Source organism: Gymnoscopelus braueri (genome assembly GCF_963280865.1).
Source record: "Gymnoscopelus braueri genome assembly, chromosome: 18".
Classification (NCBI taxonomy): Eukaryota; Metazoa; Chordata; class Actinopteri; order Myctophiformes; family Myctophidae; genus Gymnoscopelus; species Gymnoscopelus braueri.
The window spans coordinates 24,988,065-25,013,494 of NC_137618.1; the positions used below are offsets into that span (position 1 = coordinate 24,988,065).

General features: G+C 46.7%; 1 protein-coding gene across 1 annotated transcript in view; it reads right to left on the reverse strand.

Annotated features, from left to right (window-relative positions):
- The window catches only part of nalcn (sodium leak channel, non-selective), a 112,244-nt gene that overhangs the window by 55,651 nt on the left and 31,163 nt on the right, over nucleotides 1–25,430 (reverse strand). The window contains exons 10-11 of the mRNA XM_080457026.1: nucleotides 15,847–15,978; nucleotides 7,599–7,766 (exon numbers count right to left, since the gene is read on the reverse strand). Of these exons, the coding sequence (XP_080313152.1) occupies nucleotides 7,599–7,766; nucleotides 15,847–15,978 (300 nt within the window). The remainder of the gene's footprint in view (nucleotides 1–7,598; nucleotides 7,767–15,846; nucleotides 15,979–25,430) is intronic.

Sequence of the window (25,430 nt, forward strand, 5' to 3'; positions counted from 1 at the left end):
GATCTCCCGGTGGCCCAAATAAATCCACAGTGTGAAGATCACCTGCGCTGGGCACAGGTTTGGAGCGTCGGGTTTCTATCCTTAACCCAGGTTACACATAACTCCATAGGAAACGCTACTGTATATACGTTTGGAGACCTCACTGTCCATGAAAACATTCAGCGGCGCCGCCGGCCCTGACTCCCAAAAATGCTCTCGCATAAGCGCTCGTATATCCTATGTTTGACTGAACCAGATCTGCAATCTTATCTGAATGACTGTTAAAGCACTTGTTTAGATGGGTGAATGATTAAGCACCTAACTTAGCCTATAACATTGCAAATAGGCTATTATGCTTGTCATTGTCACTTGGAAATAAAATAGGCGTGCATGTCCATGTATGCCTTTATAAAAATGTTATGTTTTCACAGGGATTATTTATTAGTGTGTTAGATATACATTGTGGAGTGAATACATATGTTTATCAGATGGTCAGAAACGATGGAATGTCACGATGAAATGATAAATGCCGACAATTGCGGTGATCTCGCCGTACGCTCATTATTTGGTCTACACCACTTTGATAAATGAGGGCCATTGTGAAATGTTTTGAAAGTCTTTTCAAATAATAATTAAAAACATGTAGGAAATGAAGGGGTATTTACTCGCGACCCATACAAATTGGTCCGCGACCCACACATGGGTCCCGACCCACTGTTTGGGAAACAGTGCCTTGGAGTATCTTGAATAACAGACACATTGAGAGGTGGGATAAACTTTCTTCCACCCTGAGCCATTCCAGACCAACAAAGTGAGCTGAGATTAGGCGAGTCATGGGTAGGCCTGTCACAATTATTACATAATCGTCCAATCGCAATTATTTGAGATAATCACAATAATTTTTTATCACAAAGCCTAAAAGACTTCATGTGTTCCAATGTTCAATGCCAAAACACACAATTAAATAGTTTATCGCAATTATTTGAGTGACAATTAATCGTCAACTTAAACGTGTAATCGTGACAGCTACACAACAGGTGAAAGTTGTGTAGCAATCTCACACGCTTATTTTGGGAGGTCTGTAATTTTGTCTTCAGCGGCTTGGAGATGCTACTAGCGTACCATGAAGTGCAAGCATAGTCAAAATGGCACTGGATGAAGGCTCCAGCTACAACTGATAAACGAGGAGATCCTGCCCAAAAATCTTGTTCTTTGATTCACTTTTAAAACTCATTGACTGCCATTGACGAGTATACTCGTCATGTGGTGTTTCCAGTGGTTTACAATAGAGGGCGCTCTTCCGCAACCTGTGAGTCATGATGATGATGATGAAGAGTACAGCCAAAGATCACGTGATCACAACAAAATCGAGATGGTTTAGTTACTGTGTATAGGATTTATAAAAATAAAATGTTCTCTGCTTTCTGTTGCTTTTTGGCGAAAACACGCTACATTCAACTGTCAATAACTATGGAACGGATTATCGCGGCGTCCAAAATAAATTTCTTCTATTCTACGAGTCTTTTAAAGCGATCAGCGGGTGGATCGTTGTGAAGAATAATATTCTATGATTTTTCAAAGGTTAGTGGAAACGCTCGGAATCGCTGGCAAGGGCAGCCATAGACGATGTTTTAACTCTGGCAGTCAATGAGTTAATGCCATTTTTTCACCGAAAAGTTTGTTATTCAAAATACAACCCAAACAAGTCATCTCGTCTCTAAATAAATAACCTTGTGTATGCTGTGTGTCTGCCTATTGAGGCCAGTTTCCTCCTTTGTCAGCTGTGGGCCGGGGGGCACAATGGCTCTGATTACTGTATTTAGTCTGAACCTGTCCGCCATGTGATTATACGCTGTCCTGCATCTCTCATTGGGTTACAGGCTTACCGTTTCAGCCTTAGAATAATCACGAGGACAATTTAGATCATTATGATTCTAAACACACGCAGAAGAAGGGGAAGAATGAAGTGAATGGGCGTCGTCTAGTGGCTGAATATACAGAAAATCATGCTGCCATGTGTCAGTGTGTGAGAGTACACACATATGCACGTACAGTACACGATTGCATGAACGTGTGTGTGTGTGTGTGTGTGTGTGTGTGTGTGTATGAATAAGGCATGTGACATTTTGTGGATTGGATGACAATCGGTATAAGGCTGACCTTTATCAGTGAAACGCCCCTTGGATGGATATAAATAAATAAAAAACAGTAACAAACAGTGAGACACATCCTGCATTCATTTCTAACCGTTTCCCCTGTGGCCAGGGCATTTTCCAGCCAATGCTTTTAATCCTATCCTATTTTGAAATCAAAAGCAATTAAAGTGTAAGTGACAACGACATCACAACGTCGTGACACACTGAAAGCATCACTGACGCAAGCATCACTGACGCGCGGGAAAAGAAAAGGAAAAGCTAAAATTAGGTTACCGTTGGTCTGTACCAACGCTCCAAAATAGAACCGAGCTCTGAGAGATGCGTCAACAGGTTTTGACACGTCCAGCTGTCGCCTCCAGTGTGGCTTTGATAACGGAGGTGGATGATTACTTTACTCCACCAATAAAATAAAAATCAAATCCAAAATGGAAAAACATAAAGTAGATATGACAACCAACATGCCGGTCACTTTGTGACTGTCACTCCGGAGATGTGATTGGGAGTATAATACTTTTAAGCATTAGAGGAGCTTAAAAACACTCAAAATGCACAAATTTGGCAAAAGTTGTCTATAATAGTGCCTCTGGAATCAATGTATAGCACTGTGTGTGTGTGTGTGTGTGTGGGGGTGTGTGGGGGTGTGTGGGGGTGTGTGTGTGACTGTGTGTGTGTGTGTGTGTGTGTGTGTGTGTGTGTGTGTGTGTGTGTGTGTGTGTGTGTGTGTGTGTGTGTGTGTGTGTGTGTGTGTGTGTGTTGTTACAAGCAGTAAAAAAAGGTCCCCTCCCATCATAAACAGGGCATGAACCCGATTCACTGCTGTTGGCAGCATGACACCATATCAAACACATTATGGTGTCAGAGCAAAGAGCACTGTCAACCCATGAAAAAAGGAGCAGAATGTGCTAACCATATAATATCTGACCCTGTGACCTTGATGTAGGCAGCATGACTGGCTCTGTGGAGAGTCTAGTCTTTAATGAGCCCTGTCCACAACTCCACGCGTGCACAGACACACCCTACCCACACAAAAAAACACCTACCCCGCACCCAACACATACACGCACGCAGGTGCACACACACACACACACACACACACACACACACACACACACACACACACACACACACACACACACACACACACACACACACACACACACACACACACACACACACACACACACACACACACACACACACACACACACACACACACACACACAATTAACCCCACTTAGAGAATGATTAGGACCAGAGAACAGCAGGCGCTGACTTCAGAATCAGAATCAGAATCAGTTTTATTGTCACATCACAGGTTTACAAGGTAAAAAAGTGGGTGAAATTCTTTTTTGTACATCGTTCCCATCGCAACGTTAGTTTCCATAGAAAGAAGAGGGGGGGGGGGGGAGAAGAAGAGGGTGGGGGGCAGGTGGGAAGGAGATCAAAAACAAGAGAGCAACAGAAGGCCAGACAAGTTATCTACATATTTACAAATTACCTGAGATAATAAAAAAACTAAAAAACTAAACTAAGGTGCCTGAGCATAGCAGCAATGTATTGTATACTGTGCATGTTATACTTATACTGTGCATGATAGACAAAGGACGTTAAGGTGCTTAGAGGAAAAGGAGCACAATAAAAAGACCCAAAAAAAGTCAGTGCGTTATACAAGGGATTAAGGTGCAAAAGGTCAGTGCGTGTCCACCTAGAGTGGACTGACCCTAGTATAATCCGCATGTAGCTCCATGAGGGAGTGCAACAAAAGTCATTTGTACCTGGTGTAGTCCACAGGTGTGTCCGAGGGGGGGCTAAAGTCCAAGTAATTGTCCCTGGTATAATCCACAGGTGTGTTCAGGAAGAGCCAGAAAAGTCTGCGCCGCCTGCTGTCAGGCTGCTGAACTCATCCAGGCTTATGCCCCATTCAGCATTCTGACAGCGGCTGGATTGAAACTACACCAAAATCTGGTGGTGGAACTCTTGATACTGCGGTAGAGCCCCTTGCCCGGTCGCGGTCGTTGTAGGGGGTTGAACAGTCTGTGACTTGGGTGGTGCTTGTCCTTGATGATGCGCTTGGCTTTGACCACGCACCGCTTTTTGTACAGTTCCTGGAGCGCTGGGAGCTCGATTCCCATTATCCGCTCTGCCGATCGCACTACTCGTTGTAGGCTGACCTTTTCTCGGGCAGTGCAGTTCCCGTACCAGGCCGTGACACAGCCTGTTAGGATGCCTTCAACAGAACTGTTGTAGTACAGCCTGAGGATGCGACGTCCTACTCCGAGCTTCTTCAGGCGGCGGAGCCAGTACAGTCGCTGCTGAGCCTTTTTCCTCACGTGTGTGGAGTGCGTCTCCCATTTGAGGTCCTCCTCGATGTGTACTCCGAGGAACTTGAACTCGCTGACCCTTTCCACTGCAGCACCGTCGATGAGGATGGGCGCATGGTCTCTCCGCGGCCTCCTGAAGTCCACGATCAGTTCTTTGGTCTTGTCGACGTTGAGAGAGAGGTTGTTCTCACGGCACCAGTGTGCCAGTGATTTGATCTCCTCTCTGTAGTCAGACTCGTCGTTGTTGACGATTCGGCCTATCACTGTCGTGTCGTCCGCGTACTTTATGATGGTGTTGGAGACATGTGTGGCTATGCAGTCATACGTGTACAGGGAGTAGAGGAGAGGGCTCAGCACGCATCCCTGGGGTGCTCCGGTGTTGAGGGTCAGGGGGTCGGATGTGATGCTGCCCATTCTCACCACCTGATGTCGGTTGGACAAGAAGTCCTGTATCCAGTCGCACATGCTTGGGTGTAGCCCTAGGTGTCTGAGCTTTTTGTCAAGTATTGCTGGGACAATGGTGTTGAATGCTGAGCTGTAGTCCACGAACAGCATACGTACATATTTGTCCTTCAGCAGCTTGTTGTCCATGTGCGAGAGGACGGTGTGGAGAGCCATGGCAATAGCGTCGTCGGTGGATCTGTTTTTGCGGTATGCATACTGCCACGGATCCAGCGAGGCAGGTAGCGTGGAGCTGATGTATTCCCTCACCAGTTTCTCGAAACACTTGCTGACGATCGGGGTGAGAGCAACAGGTCTCCAGTCGTTCAGGCATGTCACTTTGGCCTTTTTGGGAATGGGCACAATGGTTGACATTTTGAACCCTGCAGGGACCACAGCCAGGGAGAGGGAGAGGTTAAAGATGTCAGCGAAGACACCCGCCAGCTGGTCTGCACATGTCTTAAGGACCCGGCCTGGAATCCCATCAGGTCCGGCTGCCTTGTGGATGTTGACCCGTGTGAAGGCTGTACGCACTTCTCTCTCCGAGATGGTTAGAGGAGGGTTCTCCTCTGCTGGTGCTGCTGATGGCCCCGCTTGGCTGCCGCGGTTGGAGCTGATCTCAAACCGGCCGTAGAAAGTGTTCAGTTCGTTGGGGAGGGAGGCAGGCGGGTTCACCTCGCTTCTGGTTCTTGTTTTGCAGTCTGTCAAGGTGTGTACTGCCTGCCATGTGCTCCTGATGTCGCCACTGCTGAGTTTGTCTTGCATCTTTTTTGTGTAGGCCTTTTTCGCCTTCCTGATGGCGCTGTTTAGGGCCGCGCGCGTCGTGTTGCGCGTTTCCACGTCGCCAGATTTGAAACCAGCGTCCCGTTCATGCAGATGTGCACGTACTCCGCTGTCCATCCATGGTTTCTGATTGGGATAGATCCGAACTGTCTTTTTTGGGACTATGTCATCTATGCACTTGCTGATAAAGCCAGTGACTGAGTCTGAGAGTTCGTTGATGTTATTCCCAGCGGCGTTCTTAAACATCCCCCAGTCAGTCTGGTAGAAGCAGGATTGTAGCATAGCGTCTGTGTCCTCAGACCAGATTCGGATTTCCTTCTCAACGACCGGCTCCCTTTTTAGCCTCTGTTTGTAGGCAGGTAGCAGCTGGATGGCGTCGTGGTCAGAGCTTCCTAGCGGTGGGCGGCGGAGAGCTTTGTATCCATCCTTGAAGGGCGTGTAGCAGTGGTCAAGAATATTGTCACCACGGGTACTGCAGGCGACATGCTGGTGGAATTTGGGAAAGACCTTTTTTAAGTCTGTCCGGTTGAAGTCGCCTAGGCAGATGACTGCGCAGTCCGGGTGGCGATTTTCTTGTGCACTGATCGCCTGGTGTAATTCCCTCATAGCTGTGTCCTTATTAGCTCCAGGATGAATGTAAACAACGGCTACAATCACGATGCTGAAGTCGCGTGGTAGGTAGAAAGGACGGCAGGCTATGATTAAAAGTTCAAGGTCTGGTGAGCAGTGACTGTCTAGGATTTTAACATCTTTGCACCAGTTGTTGTTGATCAAGGCACAAACTCCCCCCCCACGTTGCTTACCGCTCAGTACAGGATCTCTGTCCTTCCTATACGCGGTGAAGCCAGGAGGAGTGATAGAAGAATCAGATGCTAACTCCGTTAGCCACGTCTCTGTTAGCACAACAACACAAGTCCTCCTCGTCTCTGCGTTGTATTTAACGCGCGCCAGTAAGTCGTCCATAGTGGTCACTGTTCTTGATTCACACAGAGATCTAACGTTCGCTAGCAGGATTGAAGGCAGTGCAGGTTTATATCCACGTTTTGTTGTTCTTACGAGAACTCCCGCTCTAGTGCCTCTTCGCCACGGTCTTTTTCGTCGGGGGTTTGTTGATCCAGCCAGAACAAAGGGGACCCCACCCCCCACCCAGCCGAGTGGAAGGTTTTCAGCAAAAAAGTCCGGAATTCTGTGTGTAATCGCTGTGCTAATGTCCATAAGTGCTTGTCTGTCATAACTCCTTAGACACGCGACGGTGTAGGGAAAGAAGAGAAGGCTAAAAAATACTAAAAAGATGGAAAAACGTTGCGATGTTACGGAGCATGTACGAATGCGGCCGTCCTTCATGGCGCTTCCGGTTAGATTTCGTTAGTTGTCGCTGCTCTCTGCCTCATTTCCAAAGACTCTCATGAAGAAGAGTGCAGGAGAGTCGAGGACGCAACACTCAGACACAGTGTTACGTTGAATAATGAAACAGAGGCACGCACAGCGAGCTTCCTCATAATGAACATGTCAAATGTAGAAAAGCAAAGGCCTCAACATAAAAGCGCTGCAGTTGAACATGAAAATCAATCAGGATTTCAACTTTAATCTCCGTGTTAGATATTCTCTCAGCACAGTCCCTTTGAAGAGGCATGGAGATTGAATAAAGGGCAGATTAACCACAGACTGGCTGATATGATTGATTTGTATTCATTAATGCATGGTCACAAGAGTCAGTGCAGGGAAATGCCACTAAACGATTCAAAGCATCGCTCTCGACTGAAAAATCTCTTCAGATGTGGATGATTCAACCCATCAGGCATAAAATGAAACTTAAGCATAGTTATCACACATGGCACGTGTGATTCCGTTGCACATCTTAGTCTGCGTTTGCCTTGTATGTGGGTATTTGTGCATGTGTGTATCCATGTGTCCATACCTGAAAGTAGGTGAACTGGGAGTGATAGAGGTATGGGTAGATGTGCATGGTGGTGCCAACCACCAGCAGGGACTCAAACTTGTGCAGAGATGAGCTGATGTAGCCTGTGAAGCCCAGACACCAGATCTTCAGCAGAGCTTCCAGGTCAAAGAGCACAGTGAAGGCAACCTGCAGGGGGTACAGAACAGACAGACCTTAGAGTTGGGTCCACAAGAATTTCTATTCAATTCAATTCTATTTCTACTTTTCAGACACCTCCTGCTTAAAAATCCAAAAAGCCAGAAGGATCGTGAGGGCTTTCACAGTCTGTACTCATACTGAAAGTCTAAATCAAGCACGCTTTTGTCCTTCTGCTCCACAGGAGGTTTCCGTCCTCCGTAAGCCCACCTTTGGACGCCTGGCTTTACCGACTAATGCCAAACTCCCCACCTATGTCACTATCCCTGGACAGGGATGCACCGCTGGATACCATCCGCTTACCACCATAAGCGAGAGTCTGCAGGGGGCTCGTCTCCCTGCCTAACCGGGTAAGTGGAGAAACGATAAGAGTTGATTTTTTTTCTCCACCAACACCACCCCACCCCAACAGGATAATGGGATAATACAAGAAGATAGACAGAGAGATTGTTAAATGAAATAGACTAAGGAAATATGGGGCGGCACCTTTTAATTAACGACAAAAAAAGGAGCAAAGTCATCATTCTATTGATGAAGGCGGCTGGGCAAACCTAGTTCAGATCCTGGTCTGGCTACAGCGTGGCTGGGCTGTCATTCACTGAAACCTATGACTTGCTCCTTATTTGTGATCTTCTGTATTTTGTTCTGTTATGGTGGCAGGACTGATGAACTGAAAGTTGAGTCATTCTCTCTAAAATGAATCAACTAAACTAATGTTTTGATGGGGAAGAGATAAAAGATTCACACACCACCCTGGGTTCACTTTCCTGTAGCGGGGCCTCCGGCTTGGCCAGGCACTTCAACAAGCACAAAGCATGTTCAGCGGGGAGGGGAACTTGGGAAGGTAGCTATAACCTCAGTGCTCATTACGCTCTCCCGGTGAATCTCCTTGCTGTCAGGTGAACAGAAGCGGCTGGTGACTCCATGTGTATCAGTGAGGCATATGGTTGTCTACTCTCTCCCCAGCACAACAGTGCAGGTTGGCAGCGACAGGGACCACAGTACACATGTGGGGAATTGGCAATGACTTAAAAGAAAATAAAAAAAACAAAAACAGTTGTTCAAAAATATATATTTTCTTGCCATCAATGAACTTTCCTTTGCTTTGACTTTAATTTTCAAATCGGTCCAGGCAGCTGATAATACCCTCATTCCAAAAGGCAGAGCTATAGAGCGCAAGGGAAGCTTGAACGTTAATGTATTTAATAATATCGATTTACGGAGGTAACAGGGCAGGGAAATGGTGCTAATTCAACATTTTACTGACACCAATGGGAAAAGATATAACAAGCACCACATGGCCACATTCCCAAGCTCTGCTTCAGCTTCTGTACGTTATAAAAGCTGTCAACCTTCAATATCTTTCAATATCAGTCATCAATATACATCTGAGCAGTTACTTGATGGGCGATTACTTGATTTGACTACTTTGACTACTTGATTGAAGGACTTGCCGAGTAAATATGAAATGTCTGCACATCACTAGCAGTGGGATGCATACATTTCCGTGTTGAATTTGTCGGGAAAGCAGAAGGGGTAAATGGGATTCCTGTATCACTGGCTGTTTGCACACTGCAGGGAGTGTGTTATTGTTAGTCATTTACCACTGTTCACTATTTCAAACCAGCCCCTGGGTCCGGCAAAACATGTTGTACTCCATTTCATTAGAAAACTGATATCTGCACTTCCAAATTATTTCCCCTTCAGAGTATTCCTGCAGGTTGGTGCACATCCAGGGAGCTGGATTGCTGCATGATATGGATGGAGTTAGTGAGACAAGATAATATTGTGTGTGTGTGTGTGTGTGTGTGTGTGTGTGTGTGTGTGTGTGTGTGTGTGTGTGTGTGTGTGTGTGTGTGTGTGTGTGTGTGTGTGTGTGTGTGCGCTTATCTCTTCCTTTCAGCTGTAAGAAAGAGAGGGATGGAGGAGGGAGGTGGATGAGGGGAGACTCTTCTCCCTGTGTTTGTTCTTCCTCTACCACCTGCATACTGATGACTTTCACAGGAAGGGAAAACGGCTGTCTCTGCGAGCATGCACGTATGTGTGTGTGCGTGCCTGTGTAGGCGTGTGTGAGACTAGTATGTGTATGTGATATGCAAGTGTTTCTATGGGCATGCAGGTGTGAAGGCATTAACTGGAGTGAAATGAACCAACAGATAATCAATCAATCAATCAATCGTTTCATCATCATAATCATCCATCCATTTATACTGCACAAACATTAATTTACTCAAAGCCACATACCAACTGATATTAAGAGTTTAGGCAATTAAAAAACACCCTTGGCAGATATTCAAAGCTGAAACTAATTTACTATCAATAAATAAATGAATACATAAATAGTGAAAGTTCAAAGAAAAATACTTGTGGTGGGAATGGTTAATGAATAAACATTTAGAGCCTGTTGATGGTGAAGCGGTTAAGAGATTTGCCGGTGGAACCTCACACGTTTGATCCCAACCAAAAGAGCGACTGCTCCCTTCACTGCCAGGGATGTATGCAGTGGTGGGAAAAGTACTCAAATGTTTGTAGTAGAGTAAAAGTCCGGAATAAAAAATGTACTTGATTAAGAGTACAAAAGTATTGGTATCAAAATATACTTAAAGTACCAAAAGTAAAAGTACTAAAATGTTTGATGCAACGCGTTGTGAGCTTGTAGATCGGCTTTTTTCAAATAGCCTAGGTATAAAATAAGGCTAAAGTGGTCAATGTATATTTTATAATGTAATAATTCATATCTGCAAAGTAACTAGTAACAAAAAAGGCTTACTTATGGGATATCATCGCCCTCTAGCGATGAACAGAGCACAACACATGAACTCCCGGCTACAATATTCCATTGGTTAGGGTCATGAGACGCGAAGCCGGCTCGGGTATAAATACCCTCGCGTCACAGGGAACTCCCTCTTCCTTCACTCTGCACAAGCGAAAGCACACGAGCTGAAGCAACACTAGCACGAGGAAACTTCTTCGAAACCCAGCTGCTCCCAAAGCGAGGGCACCCAGTGCCACTCTACGGGTGATTCGTAAATAAGTTTTGGTTATTTGCGTTACTTTGATTTTTCTTTCCTATCCTCAAGTTTTTCTGCCACGAGGCAAAAGCTAAGAGTTAAGCCGCTGTCAACAGCTAAGCTAGGCTAGTGCTAAGCTAGGCTAGCGCTAACTAGCCTTGTTTGTCTCGGGAAAACAAGAGGAGAAGATGGAGGCGCAGAGTGTCTGTGGCCTGGAAGGCTGTGGCCTCTTCATAGCTGCGGACGACCGTCACCGCCTTTACATCTCATGTCTGGGGCCTAACCATGCGTGGATAGCCCTGAACAGTCCAAGAGGAATGGACGCGTGCAAGGCCTGTGACGACTTCTCTCGACACCAGCTGGAATGTCGCTTCGACAGAGCCAGGAGGCTAGCGGCCTCCGGCGGCAGCGGCGCTCACCCCGACGCTGGCCTCGCCATGGGCTCCATGGCGTCGATAGTGAGCGCAGGCCCAGGCATGGGCCCACCGCTACATGCTGCCCCACGTTCCAGCGGTGCTGTGAGGAAGGTCCGGCGCGAGGCGGCCCGGGGGTGCTCACCTCTTCACCGGTCGGTGCTCCTCTCTCTCCCTCCGCATCCCTCCCCGCCTGGAGCGGATCACCACCGGACAACATCGACTCGGACGGCGATGGCTTCGAGGGAGACGACGTCATGGACGACAGGAAAGAGGAGGACGAGCTCACCTCCTACCAGGCCAGCCAGGAGGTGGCAATGATCAGCCCGGATCCTCCTGCGGCTCCAGCGGCGACGGCAGAGGCTCCTAGCGAGGCAGCGGAGCCCTCCGAACCGGTAGCAGCCATCCTAAAGCGGGCGATCTCCAGATGCGGCCTGGAGCAGCCCATGGAGGCTGTGAGAGTGATTACCGGGGCCCCCATCCCGGGTTTACAGGGCTTGGAGCCCCTCCCTCCCCGACAAGTCGAGTCCAAACTGCTGCCCGAGGCTGAGGGAGTCAGAGCGGCCCTGCACTTCTCGTGGCAGAAGGGGAGGAGGGAACCGGACAAGCTGGGCTTCCCGGTAAGAATTCTCTCCGGAGCGGACCTGAGGGTCTTGGGCCTCCCTCCCATGGACTTCACCCTGGCGAGCGCCATCGAGCAGGCGAAGGGTATTGCCAATATCACAAATGCTCATCTTTTCACATGTGAAAGAACGAGGCGAGGTGCCCTGCCCTCGAATCTCTCCAATGAGCCCTCAGTGCTCGGTTTGCGGCTTGGGCAGCATTCCGAACACTGTAGGAACGGTCCTGTGCATGCAATGAACATGGTGAATCAAGTGCAGGTAGTACAACCTTTTGCTACAAATCAAATGTCTCTAAAGTATTGCATTCAAGGTGTAGAACTGGGCCCCTCTGCAAGCGAAAAAAAATCCAACTCCGTCATTGCAGTTCCTTCTTCTGTCCGGCAGATGGCTGCAAAGCGCATCTGTAGGACAGTCAAGGGACAAAATGGCGGCCTCCCTCAACCGCCCCAAAATTGCGGACGAGGACAGGTGGAAGTTTACGTATCAGAGGGCCCCGGTGTTACACCGGCGAGACTCCCCTTGTGGGTTGAAAGTTTCGTTCCGGGTAACATCAACGACACCGCACGAGAGGACCGGCCCAGTCGACCTCACCAAGGTGGCGGACGATTGGAGACGGATGTTGTCATAGCAGAGGACCCCGGTGTCACCCCATCGACACTCCCCAGGTGGGTTGGGAGAATCGCTCCGGGTAACAACGACACCGCGGTAGGGTTCCGCTGTCTCGCCGCTCGAAGCGACGGTGCCCGTGCTTCTCACGGGGACGGGCACGTCCTCCAGCGCGGTGACCTCATCACGTCCACCGCACGTACTGACGCTACCGCTACTGCCCCTTGTGGACGCCTCCCAGATGATCATAATGATCAAAATGGAGGCATCACTGGTTTCCACGGAAACGGGCAGCCGCTCCTTGGAGCAGGTGACGTCAGTGGCCCCCACCAACCCCGCGAACCCTCTGGCTCACTGTCTAGTGTAATGGAACGCTTGCAAACCGAACCTCTGGGCGGACCAGAAGGGTTACGGTTCGCAATTTTCCAGCAAACCCAGTCGATGTTTTGTTCTTTCAAGCACTGGGCATGACCGCCCGAATGCTGAAAGTAGAGGTTTTGTTGCTACTGAGCAGAGGCGTAATCAGAGAAATATCCCCGAAGCAGGACCCAATGGGTTTCTACTCGATTTATTTCCTGGTTAAAAAGAGAGGGGGGGGGGGGGGGACAATGAGCACGTTGTTACACTCGACATGACGAACGGATTGGGAGGCGAGGTTGGGTCTCAAGGACGCCTACCGTCACGTCCCAATCTGACCATCGCACCGGAGGTTCCTGCGCTCCTGCTTCAGAACCACGGTGGACAACTACACGGTGCTCCCGTTCAGCAGGCCACGGAGCCCCGAGGTTTTGATGGGTTGCTTGAACGAGGACATGGCGCCGCTGCAACAGCAGGTTCTCCATCTGGTGGTGGTCCTCTTTGCTCTCAGGTGCTTCGAGAACCGCATCGCGAGGTGGTTTGTCCCGGCCAGAAGGGACAGTACCACAACGATGTGCTGTGTCAACAAACGAGGAGACTTGGGTTCCCTTGTGTTAGACAACTTAGCGTGCGTAATGACGCTGTGGAGAGTATCGCTCCTAGCTCTACTACGCGCCTCTTGGGCACCGGACCTCCTGAGCTGCAGGTCGGGCTTGCTGCCCAGAGGTGGACTTCGTGCGGGAAACGGTTACTCAACCCCCGGGTTGCGAACCTATTTTGCTCACGGAGACACAGGCTGCTGGCTCCAGCATAGTGCATGTGGAGATCGGAGATCACTCCTCTCCTCCACGGTGAACCATGGCCTCTCCCGCTGTTCAGAGTCTTTCTGGTACAGGGAGGGGACGTGGTGCCCTACAGGCACCCCCAGGTGCTAGACCAAGGGGTCTGGCGTGTGAACGAACGAGCTTGAGCTCGCAGGGGCTGCCCCCTGATGTGGTAGCCACCATCCAGGGGGCCAGGGCGAGTTCCACGAGGTCTCAGTATGACATCAGATGGAACATATTTGAGTCCTGGTTCACAGAGCGTTCGCCTCCAGTAGTGGCTTTCCAGGCGCCTGTGGTCAGTGTCCTGATTTTCATGCAGGACAGGTTGAACCAGAACCTGGCTTTCTCCACCATCAAGGTGTACTTGGCAGCCATCTCCGCTTGCCACGTGGGGTTCGATGGCAAGTCAGTAGGCCTTCATCCGCTGGTGCAACGGTTTATGGCCGGGGTAAAACGGGCCAAGCCCGTCAACAGGCCTTTGTTCCCTAAATGGGATCTGGCAGTGGTGCTGGACGCGCTCTGCCTTCCCCTTTTTGAACCGCTTGAGACTGTAGATCTGAGGATTGTTAGTCTCAAAACGGTTCTTCTGGTGGCCCTATGTACAGCTAAGTGTGTTGGAGACATGCAGGCGCTCTCGGTGAGCCAGGACTGCATGCGGCTTTCAGGTGACGGTAGGAGGGTTTTGTTGAAACCTGACCTGTCCTTTGTCCCTAAAAATGGCGTGATAGCTAGGGCCCCAGTGGAGTTGGGGGCTTTCCATCCTCCACCGTTTGGTTCGGTGGAGGATAGACGGTTACACTGTCTCTGTCCGGTAAGGGCTCTGAGACTTTACTGTCAGAGGACGGCAGGCGGCAGGGAGTCGTCTCAGCTGTTCGTCTCCTACGGCCGGGTTGGTCGAAAGAAGGCTGTGGCCAAACCTACCCTCTCCAGATGGATCGTGGAGGCGATTCGGTTGGCCTACGAGAGTAGCGGGAATGCTGTCCCGGTGGGTCTCAGGGCCCACTCTACTTGAGGTGTGGCTGCATCTTGGGCCCTCTACAAAGGGGTGTCGATGCAGGACATATGCTCTGCGGCAAACTGGTCGTCTCCTTCGACCTTTGCGGCCTTCTACAGCTTGGACGTGGCGGCATCCGAGATGACGCACACGGTCCTGGGCGTGGCGGCCAGTGGCAGCCAGGGGGCTGGGGAACGGCCATGAGAGCGCGTTTTCTCCTCCTGCTGTCATGTCATCGAAGTTTCTTTGTGACCCTCAACCTGGTTGTGGCAACACTATGGGTGTCTTTCACGGCTTTGGTTGGGTGGATTGATTATGTTCAGGGGAAGAGTGGGTCCTGCCTGGGGGCAGGTCTCTCCTCCTGCATGTAGTTTTTCCTCTCTTACTTCCCCTGGACCGGCGAGGCTGGGTCTGGGGGGAAGGAGGGCCTGGTCCTCTATGCCTGAGTAGTAGATGAGGTCTACATCTCTCTGGCTGTGAGGGGCAGACTTGGTCCGTCAGGACCTTGCCTTGAATCCTTTCCGCTTTTGACCTGAAAGGGTCATGAGTCTGGTGGCCAGGGTCTTGCCGGGGGCAAGGCCAGGGGCCATGGGCGTACGGTTAGGATTGGGTTATAACAGGGGCTCCCCAGGGGGCGTTTATGTGTCCCATAAGTAAGCATCTTATGAAGGAACGACCAAATCTAGGGGTTACGTAGGTAACCCCAGATTTGTTAGTTCCGTAGTAAGATGCTTACCTAATACCCCTTCAGTGTGCTTTTAGCGTGCAGAGTGAAGGGTTAGAGGGAGTTCCCTGTGACGTGAGGGTATTTATACCCGAGCCGGCTTCCGGTGTCGCGTCTCATGACCCTAACCAATGGAATATTGTAGCCGGGAGTTCATGTGTTGTGCTCTGTTCATCGCTAGAGGGCGATGATATCCCATAAGTAAGCATCTTACTACGGAACTAACAAATCTGGGGTTACCTACGTAACCCCTAGTTTTCAAATAATTGTAGCAGAGTAAAAGTACAATATTTGCCTCTGAATGTGGTGGAGTAGAAGTAAAAGTACGGAAATACTCCAGTAAAGTAAAAGTACCTCAAAATTGTACTTAAGTACAGTACTTGAGTAAATGTACTTAATTACTTTACACCACTGGATGTATGTCTGTGTTTTTGAGATCTTAAATTGATTTCAGCCGGGTTTGTAAATGTGGAGGAAAACATAATACTGTAGGTGGGGGAAAAAAGAACTCTGTCTTACCTCTGCCAGGTAAAACTCGTCGTAGTTGTTCCGGTGGTTGTCACCTTTGTAATAGTTGCTAGCGGCAACAATGACGTCCACGGCTACCATGCTCAGAATGAACATGTGGAACACCGAGGACCGCATCAGTTGCTGTGGAAACAGAAAGATCATCCAATAAGATAATAAACAAGAGGGTGTTGAGAATTAGCATTTTTCATCGGTTTGGTGTTTCAAAGTCCTCCTTTGCTTTAGATGACCATATAGGCAAGGCAAGGTAAGGCAATTTCATTTGTATAGTGCATTACATCAGCAAGGCAATTCAATGTGTTTTACACAGAACATCAAGCAAAGGAAGCACAATTATACAATGACATTAGGATGCATAAACAAAATAAGTAAAAATAATAGGAATGCGCTGGGAGGCCATGCGACGTGCGATTCAAATTTGGTGCTGATCGGAATACAGACCCATAAGTGCACATTTGGACCCCTGTTGGTTACCGGACCCCACGTTGAAAAAAAAAAAAAAAACAAGACTTCAAAACCAAGAGTTCTGAAGGTCTAAAGGACTGTAGGACGTGAAGAGAGAACAGAGTGGCTGAACCACCACAGGCTAGATTGAATTAGTCTAAATAAGAGTTAAGGGAGCATCCAAATGAGATTCCACAGCTCAAATCTGCTTTTCGCTGGCCGTGGATTTTGTTCTCCCCCATCTCTTTGAGTGTAAATGAATCAACCATTCTCCCCCTCGCCCCTCCACGCCTCGGTGGACACCAAACACCAAAGCAGGAGGATGGTGACTTTCAGTAATACCTCAACAGACCAGAGAGTATTTTTTCGTCAGGAATTCTTGTCACCATATATATATATATATATACACAGAATATATATATATATAGTGCTACAGAATATGTGTGTGTGTGTGTGTGTGTGTGTGTGTGTGTGTGTGTGTGTGTGTGTGTGTGTGTGTGTGTGTGTGTGTGTGTGTGTGTGTGTGTGTGTGTGTGCATATATACCAGGTATAACTACTGTATGCTTATAAGGCCAGATGTCCACACACGTATAGTAAAACTGAATGTTGTTTTTTTCATGGTTAACAAAGTTAAAATTAGAAAAAGATTCAGGTTATGGTTAGGGTTGCAACTAGGCATTTAGAGGTTAGGTTTAAGGGTTGGGGTTAAGCTTAGGCCAAAAATTGCATTTATCCTCCTATATTAAAATTTGCAAGTAGGTCAACCGACGACAGGCGGACGGTGGGCAGATGGTGGGTGGGTGGGTGGGTGGGTGGACGTCACAAACGTAACATGCAGACCTGCGAGGCGCACCGTCGCTCCGATCCACACCAAACACTGGTCAGGGGTCTGCCATCAGAATAGCCACACCAGGGACGACAGGCGCACCATTGCTCCGCCCCCCTCTGTGTTTCTATTGGCTGGGCTTTAAACAGCCATAACTTCAGTTCCCAGCATGCGAAAGGCCCCTCAATGTGCCATACTTTGGTGACTATTGCTCTTATCAGCGCAACAGAAGACTAGATTTGAAGGCTGCATAGCGGCCTGAAAATCTAGTAACAAAAATGTGCCTAAAACTTAGCTGTCTTCACAAGTACGCCAACGAGCGAGCGAGCGAATGTGTGTGTGTGTGTGTGTGTGTGTGTGTGTGTGTGTGTGTGTGTGTGTTTGTGTGGTTAGCGTGGCAAGCGTAAGAGGTCTTTCTTGTTGAATGTGGCAACAGACAGAGAGGGCCGGCAGCTAAACTGCGGGGAATGAGAAGCAATCAGGAGCCTTTCATTGGATAGCAGGATAGACGGCCACCAAGACAGCGGCATCTGTGTGTATTCAGATGGGCAGTAACAAGAGGGGAGCAGGGAAATGAATGGGTACTATTTCCTGTGGGAAAAAGGCGATGCTATTGAGTGTCTAAAACAACATCACTGGAAGGGCACGGACATGAGCCAAAGAATGCCAGGCAAACTGACTCACACATACGATAGCCCTATACATTCCTTGCTAAAACTGCAAGTCATAATTCTTCGATGTTTTTAATCTCACTAACCCTGCCATCCCTAATTTTATCTGAACCTTTCAAATCTTTTTAAAAAGTTTCAAAAGTTCAAGATTTATCAAAACATATTTTTTTTGCTCAGAAGGCATCGTGTCGTGATGCGTTGTGAGATTTTACAGTAGATCGGCCATTTTCGGATATCCGAATAGGGCTTAAAGGAGTAGTTCATCCAAAAAATTACTTACTTTATATCAATTGCACACCCCATGAAGCCTTGAATTCATAGATATTTTTTGGGGTTTTGCTGCATTCCTAAACCAATAATTTGATGACCGGGTCATCGGTCAGTAGGAGACACAGTAGTCTATACTGTGAGGACTGATATAGAACATGCAGTTGCTCAATCTTTCTTATTTTCACACATACAACTGCTAGATTAAAACTTTGTGCTTAGATTTCGGTACTGTTTCCATAGTCTGTGTACAGTGATTGACAGGCGATTAGTTGAACATGTGAATTAACACTTTTGTCCAATCACAACACCCAGCAATAAAAATGACGCAACTAGAAAGATATTTTAGCTTCCGGTCTGAACGCATCTTAGGCCTGTCTTGCTGTCATATTGCAGATGTGATCACATTCATCACATACTATAATCAGAAATCCATGGCAGAACAAACAGCTTGTGAGTGGGTAGAATCTCTCACAGTAAAGTGGAGCTGTTAGTGGAGATGGACATTTGGAGAGATGGGTGGGCACAAGACATGAGAGGAAGTATAGAGGGTGTCGCTACTTCTCCATAGGAGCTGGGATGACTGCCACACACACAAACACACACACACAGTAGCAAACATTAAAGTTGATATTTGATTCTATCTCACGATGAGAAACTGTTAAAGATGTAATACTGATCTAAATGAACTCCAAACCTGTAGGGGAACTACATTAAATATTGTTGACCCATGCAAGAAGCACAAAGTAAAAATAAAAGACGGATGAGACATGAGGTCAGAGAAAGAGAGAGAGATTTTCTTCAGGGAGTTACTAAAAAAAGGAAAGAGGTTGTCCGTCATTCTGTGAGTCTCCGCTGCTAGACCAGAGGCTGGGCACTTTTGCACAATACTGTATGCACGTAGGCACTCGTGCACACGCACGGACGACAAGCGCACGTGCGCGCGCACACACACACACACACACACACACACAGTGGGTAGTCTCCCTGACTGGGATTGGACGTGACAAAGCAGTTTGACATTTCCAGCTACCAGACGCTCTCCCCCATGGGTGTTATGGCTGAAAGGAGCTGTGTGTGTGTGTGTGTGTGTGTGTGTGTGTGTGTGTGTGTGTGTGTGTGTGTGTGTGTGTGTGTGTGTGTGTGTGTGTGCATGTGTGCATGCATGTGTGCATGCATGCATGTGTGTGTGTGTGTGTGTGTGTGTGTGTGTGTGTGTGTGTGTGTATATATGATGCATGTGTGAAAGAGAGCAGCAGAGAAATCATACAAGGGAAACAAGGAGCGCACACGACAAAGAAAGGAAAGGAACAGACTGCATGCTTCTGCGTCTGAGCTGATTTTCTCAAGGTCTTGACTTCGCCTATATAATCTGACGGCACTTTGGGGTGCCATGATGCTAAGAACAAAAATAAAAATGCCAGTACTGTAGATCTGTAACATCTCACTTCTTTGCCAAAAAGCCTAAGGAAAAAAAAAACTTTTGCAGGAAAATGACCCAGTTTGTCTGAGGCAACCGATGGCCCTGGTGCGTGGCATATACAGTATACCGGGTGTTGGGATGTCGAAATCAATTTAACAGCTCAATTTAGGAGACAAGTTGGCTTTCCCCTGCCGTTCAATGTTTCTTAGCTTGTGCCAATGAAATGCTCCCTCACCTGTTTGATGGATGCTGCTTATTAGTGCTACCTCCGGCTGGGTCTTTGAAACGGCAGGTGCTCACGTTGCATGGGCGCACGCACATCTCCACGGCATACAATATGCGTGCATACACACAAACAATCAAGTGTACGGATGAGCATGGATACACGCACTAAGTACAGATGTTGAGGTGTCAAATTTGCCAAAGTGTTGACTTTGGCAGATGGCCAGTGAACCTAGATAGCAGAGAAAACCTGGGAGTAGTTTCAGCTTCGCAGTTGGTTGTTCTGCATTTCAAGTAGGTGTAATGCTGCCAGCTGATGAGAGCAAAAGAGAGTGCACCGCGAGCTGGTTCACTACAAAGCTAATATTGGCCGCAGGAAAATGAAATGCACAAAGCGTAGCTCGGTTTGTGATAATTTCAGAAAGAATTACAATGACAAAGTTGAGAGTCAATTTTGTTAAACGGCGCTCAAATGCACAGGCGGCACGAGCAAGTCAAACATGTCTCAATATGTTAAATTACAAAAAATACAAGCACCCATGGATGCGTCCAAGTGGCAACAAACAACCTGATATGCAGTTGTGTAGGCTACCACATTTTATGCCCCTCCCCATTTTGTGTACTGCCAACCCATTTTGGGCGGGAACCCCTATTTGTAACTATACCTTTCAGGACGGGAACCCCTTTTGGGGTTCTTGTTGCAATGTACAGTGTATAGCAACATACATTTGTTGTAATTTTTGAATACATATTTGAAGTTTTTCAGAAAACTTGTTTTCCCAGTGTGTAGATTTGCTTGCAAGTGAGTACACTGTATGTGTGTGTATTTGGGCATTGTGCAGAGAGCAGAGTGGATTGTATTGTCTTGTTTTGCATGTGTGGGTGGGTGTGCTTGCGAGCATATGTGTGCATGTGTTTATGGTCTTTTATTGTATCTGCACATTTGTGTATGGTTTAATACTGTATTTATTGTCGTATTTATTGTCTACTGTGCACCTTTTCTTTTTACTTTTCTTTTGTGCTGCTGTAACACCCGGAATTTCCGTTTTGGGGGATTAACTACTTTCAATCTCCTATATAAACCCATTGATTTTAAATTTAAAAAAATGAAAACACAACGCTTTTTTTGGTGACTAATATTGTCCTTCCAATGTGTTAAGGGGGCATGTTTTTTACTTGATGATTTTGAAAATGAAAAAAATTTAATAAAATAAAAAAATTTAAAACAGTTACAGAAAAAACACGACCCCCTCATGCATTAACTCTTTGCCTGCCATCGACGAGATTTCCTGTAGGATTCTGCTAAGGCGCAGCCTACACAGAACCAGGAGATAACGTGATCCCAAGATGTACTGCTCCATTCACTTCCTGGTTAAAGTATTTGGGAAATATTCTGTATCTCGGCTCCTGTGTTTTACTACGTATTTTTGGCGAGACATGCTATTTTCAATGGCGTATAACAAGCGATCAATGACATTTCCCCCCCCCCCCCCGCGGAAGCACAGTGAAACCCTCTGTGATTAGCAACCAGAAACAATGTTGGTTGATGCTTTTATTTGCGGTAAAAAGAAACCGTAGGAAATTGCATAACAATCTCTTCTCTTTCACATCACATTTTACTTCCTTCAGATTATCAAATGGGAGATAAACGTGTAACTTCTATAAATAACACTGCCATTACTCCATAGACACTAAAAATGCTTATTTAATGTTGCAGCAATGTGCACACAATATGCATCAAGTTGTGTCTGACTGAGTTTCTGTGAGATCCCAGGTTCTGAGTAGTGAGTATAAATGTCAAGTGTGTGATGTTCTGCCAAATCATAGTGTGTAGTCTGAGTCTGCGATCGGTTAGGATTTGAAAATGCTTTAATGCATGCATTAATGATGTATCTAATGTGGACAAAGAGTACACCTTATCAAGCAACTGAAGTGAAATGACACATGAATCTGTATTTCGGGAAGTGTACTATCTGGGGGGACAATCACTGTGGCAAAGAGGCGTGAAGCATCGTCAATCAGTGAACTGATCATCTTTGGTGCGCTGGCCTGGATATGAGCCACACATTTAGCTTTTCAGCTTAGCTTTTCATATGACTGCAAAGGTAACACTAGCAAGACGGACAGGCTGGCAGACAGCGCATGCCTGCATCCTCATGCTCCTTCTGTTCACTCAGATTGCCAAGGAGGACAAAAATTCCTTCAACTGGCACATGAGACGAGTGTAGTACATGTGCACATGTCTGGCAGGCTGTATTCACACAGGAACTGTCACCAACAGGCTGCCCCGTGTTCTGGCACTAACGTCTGCTACAGTTTTCTCTATCCTGTTTACTTTGAGATTGAAACAAGAAAGTGTTACAGAAGGATGGATTACAGACTGCTCTATTTGATTGACCGCTCCATTTTGATTTATTTTCTACATTAGTTCACGTGGTGACAATTAAATAAAAACATTTGTGCTTCCACAGTGATGAGATTTCTCTGAGATCCTTGTCTGCCTGTCTTTTGATTAAGCATTATAATGTATATAATACTGAAATGAGAAGATGTGAGAACTAGAAAAATTCCTCAGAGCACAGGTCTCCGCCAGGGCAGGTAGGTTATTGTGGGCCACCAATGTTTCACAGCAATCGGACGCTGTGTTCATGATTTGAGGCATTTTTTTCAAAAAAGGCCACTCCTGCAAACTTTGGAAGCCAATCTTAGCCAATCAGGATGGAATATGAAAAATCTGACAGATCCGTCGTCTTGATCACAAGACTATAGAGATAATGTGTACCGAATCCAATTTGCGTGATGTTTGGACAAAATCTGTAGGAGTAATTTATTTATTTTTTGTGCAAAAATCGGCCTCCTGGTGGCACTATAACAGGCCAGTGTGAAAGATTTGGGGCAGAAGTTCTTCCTTGGCCTCTAGGGAGTGTGCGTGCATAGTTTCACGCTGATCGGCCTGGCGGAGACAATAAGTTAGCCCATAAAATAGCGCATCCATGAAGAGGCAGCATGTGGAGCCTTTACCGAAGGCTAACTCTGCTTTCACTGCAGTTTAATGAAAGGCTCTAAGCAGAAGTGGTGTGTGTGTGTGCGTGTGTGCGTGTGTGTGCGTGTGCGTGTGTGTGTGCGCTCGTGCGTGCAGAATCTTGCTGGGGTTGGGGATCTAGCCGGGTGGGAGTCCCTAGGCTTATTACGGTCCCGCCTAAAGCAGGCTGACTCATGTCTCTGGGTGGGAAATGGGTTCTTAATAAAACATGGCGGTCTGTCTGTCTGTAACCTCCCACCGCTTCTCATTGAGCCCTACACGGCTCTGCCATCGCTGGTGCTCGCTCTCCCAGTGCCACTCAGAGACGGCTCTTTGGGGTTTCATTTCTATACGGCATCGCCCTGGCATTAGTAGTCATCTTTACCTTGTCTGTGCGAGTCGCTTTTTCCTAATGTCTCTTTTTAATAAGATTTGATATTGCTCGTTCTGTGGCATTGTCGTCATTTGTTGCGTCTGTGTATCTTTTTTTCCTCTCCCTGTCCACTTAAATCATATTCACACCACAAAAAAATCCAGCCCTTCTCTTTTCATTAGCCCAGTCTATGCTAATATTTACCTTGCTGTGACTTTCGCCATCTTGTTGCGCCAATTTCCTTTTCCTCTGCACTCATTCTCCTTCTGCTCAAACAGGCAAACTGACCTTAACCCTGACACATCTTGTGTGCGTGTGTGTGTGTGTGTGTGTGTGTGTGTGTGTGTGTGTGTGTGTGTGTGTGTTTGTGTGTGTATGTGTGTGTGTACAGGTTAACGTGCATGAGTCACTAGGGACAGTCAGGTGGCGGCAGAGGGACAAAGGTTGTTCTAAAGAATCAATAACCGTTGGTTGGAATTGGGAGTTGGGTCATGAAGGTGTTCCCACCTGGGATATAAGACCCAGTTCTTGTCCCCCCGGTATGGCTCTGTGTTATCCATCACACTGTATTTATCTACCAGGCATGCGGTCTAAATTGTGCTGGACTTGAATTCTGAGCAATATGGTGTTTGTGGGTTGCATTTATACCATGACTTCCCATACTTCTCTCAGTAAATACTAAATAAGGGATGCAGTTAATGAAACTAATCAATTGAATTGATTATAAAGAAATGTAAGAAATATAGATTTGATTTTGTTCTTTTTCAAAAGTACCGAAAGTAGCAGATGTACAAGTTCAAAACACGTTGCGTCGCGTATTAATCAGCTATTTTGGGTACTTTTATGATTGAGTGGTTAATCAGACTAATCGATTCAGTCGATTAAAATATATATTAGATTTCTTTCGTGCTGATTTGTTTAATATAAAAAGACGCTTCTCGCTAAGAAAATTATATATAATTGCAGCCATATACAGTATACTGTATCTTAATTATTATTTATTCTGTAACAGTGGTTGGCACAAGCTTGGCACATGGTTGGCATATGGTGGATATTTTAACAACGGCACATTGTGCAATGTCAATCCATGTTTGTAAATGTTTAGGAGGTTTTAAGAGGACCAGTTTGCAGTCTTTCCTTGATTTTGTTTCTCCAGAAGAGTAAACTTTGTACCGTATATAGTGTGGTGTTTTTTTTTCATGTTCAGCACAGCTTGAGAGTTCCAATCTGTAAAGTAATTATGGTATGGTGAACACCAGGGGCTAATTAGTCGACCAGGCCTTTAGGGGATGAAACAGGAAGCCTCATTAACCTCCATTGGTCTATATTGTTGTCTGGAGAGTAACACTGGGAAACATAGCAACGACAAAAGTACTTTATTTCTCTTAGCTGTGCAGTGTGAAAATTCAGAGCACACAAAGGAAAAAAAGAATATATTAATAACGCTGTTGGTACTTGGTACATATCATACAACATACATATTATTTGTAGAGGGGTAAACATGGCCGTTTAATTTATTATGTGAAGACCAACTGCTACCAAAGGGGTTAAGCTTCAAATCAGCCACTGTAGCCCATGGTGTGGGATTCTGGACCATAATAACAGTAATGAAAAGCAATTGGGCTGATTAGGAGAGGAGAGTGGGGACACTGCCTGTTATGAAGGCTATTTTAGTTCCTAGCACCTCAGGAGGGGAGGCTGCATTCTCCTCTGTCTTCAAGAAGAGCAGGTGGTTAATCCATTATGTGTTATCTCCACCTGCTGCAGTCCACTGGACACAGGCAAACCCACAGACAGAAAGCCAGCAGACACCTGGCACACCCAGCGACTTGACACATGCACTAATGCTTATTTTAATATTCAAGATAATTTTTTTATTGTATGTATTATGGATGTTTTCATTTGACAACAGACTATGATGACTTGACCATGACGGACTAACAGTTTATGGCATAATGTTGCTCTATCTGTATTTCTTTGTTGATGCTTCTATTTGTTTTAAGTGGATGCACTAAACAAAATGTCGTTGTATGTTCCATACAGTGACAATAAACATCTTATCTCATCTTAATGCACCAACAGATACAAGACAGACTGGTAAACCGATAGACAGGGAGAGTGACAGACAAACAGAAGTACCAGACAGACAGGCAGACGGATAGACAGACAGAAAGATAGGCAGAAAGACAGACATTCATATACGAAACAGGAAGGTTGCAGCAGGAAAGACAGTGGAGAGGCTAAAAAGACTTGGGGTGAAACACAGGATTGTCATGTCTGTAGGTAGTGCCCACCTGCTCGCCCTGAAACATTTTAATCATCTGAT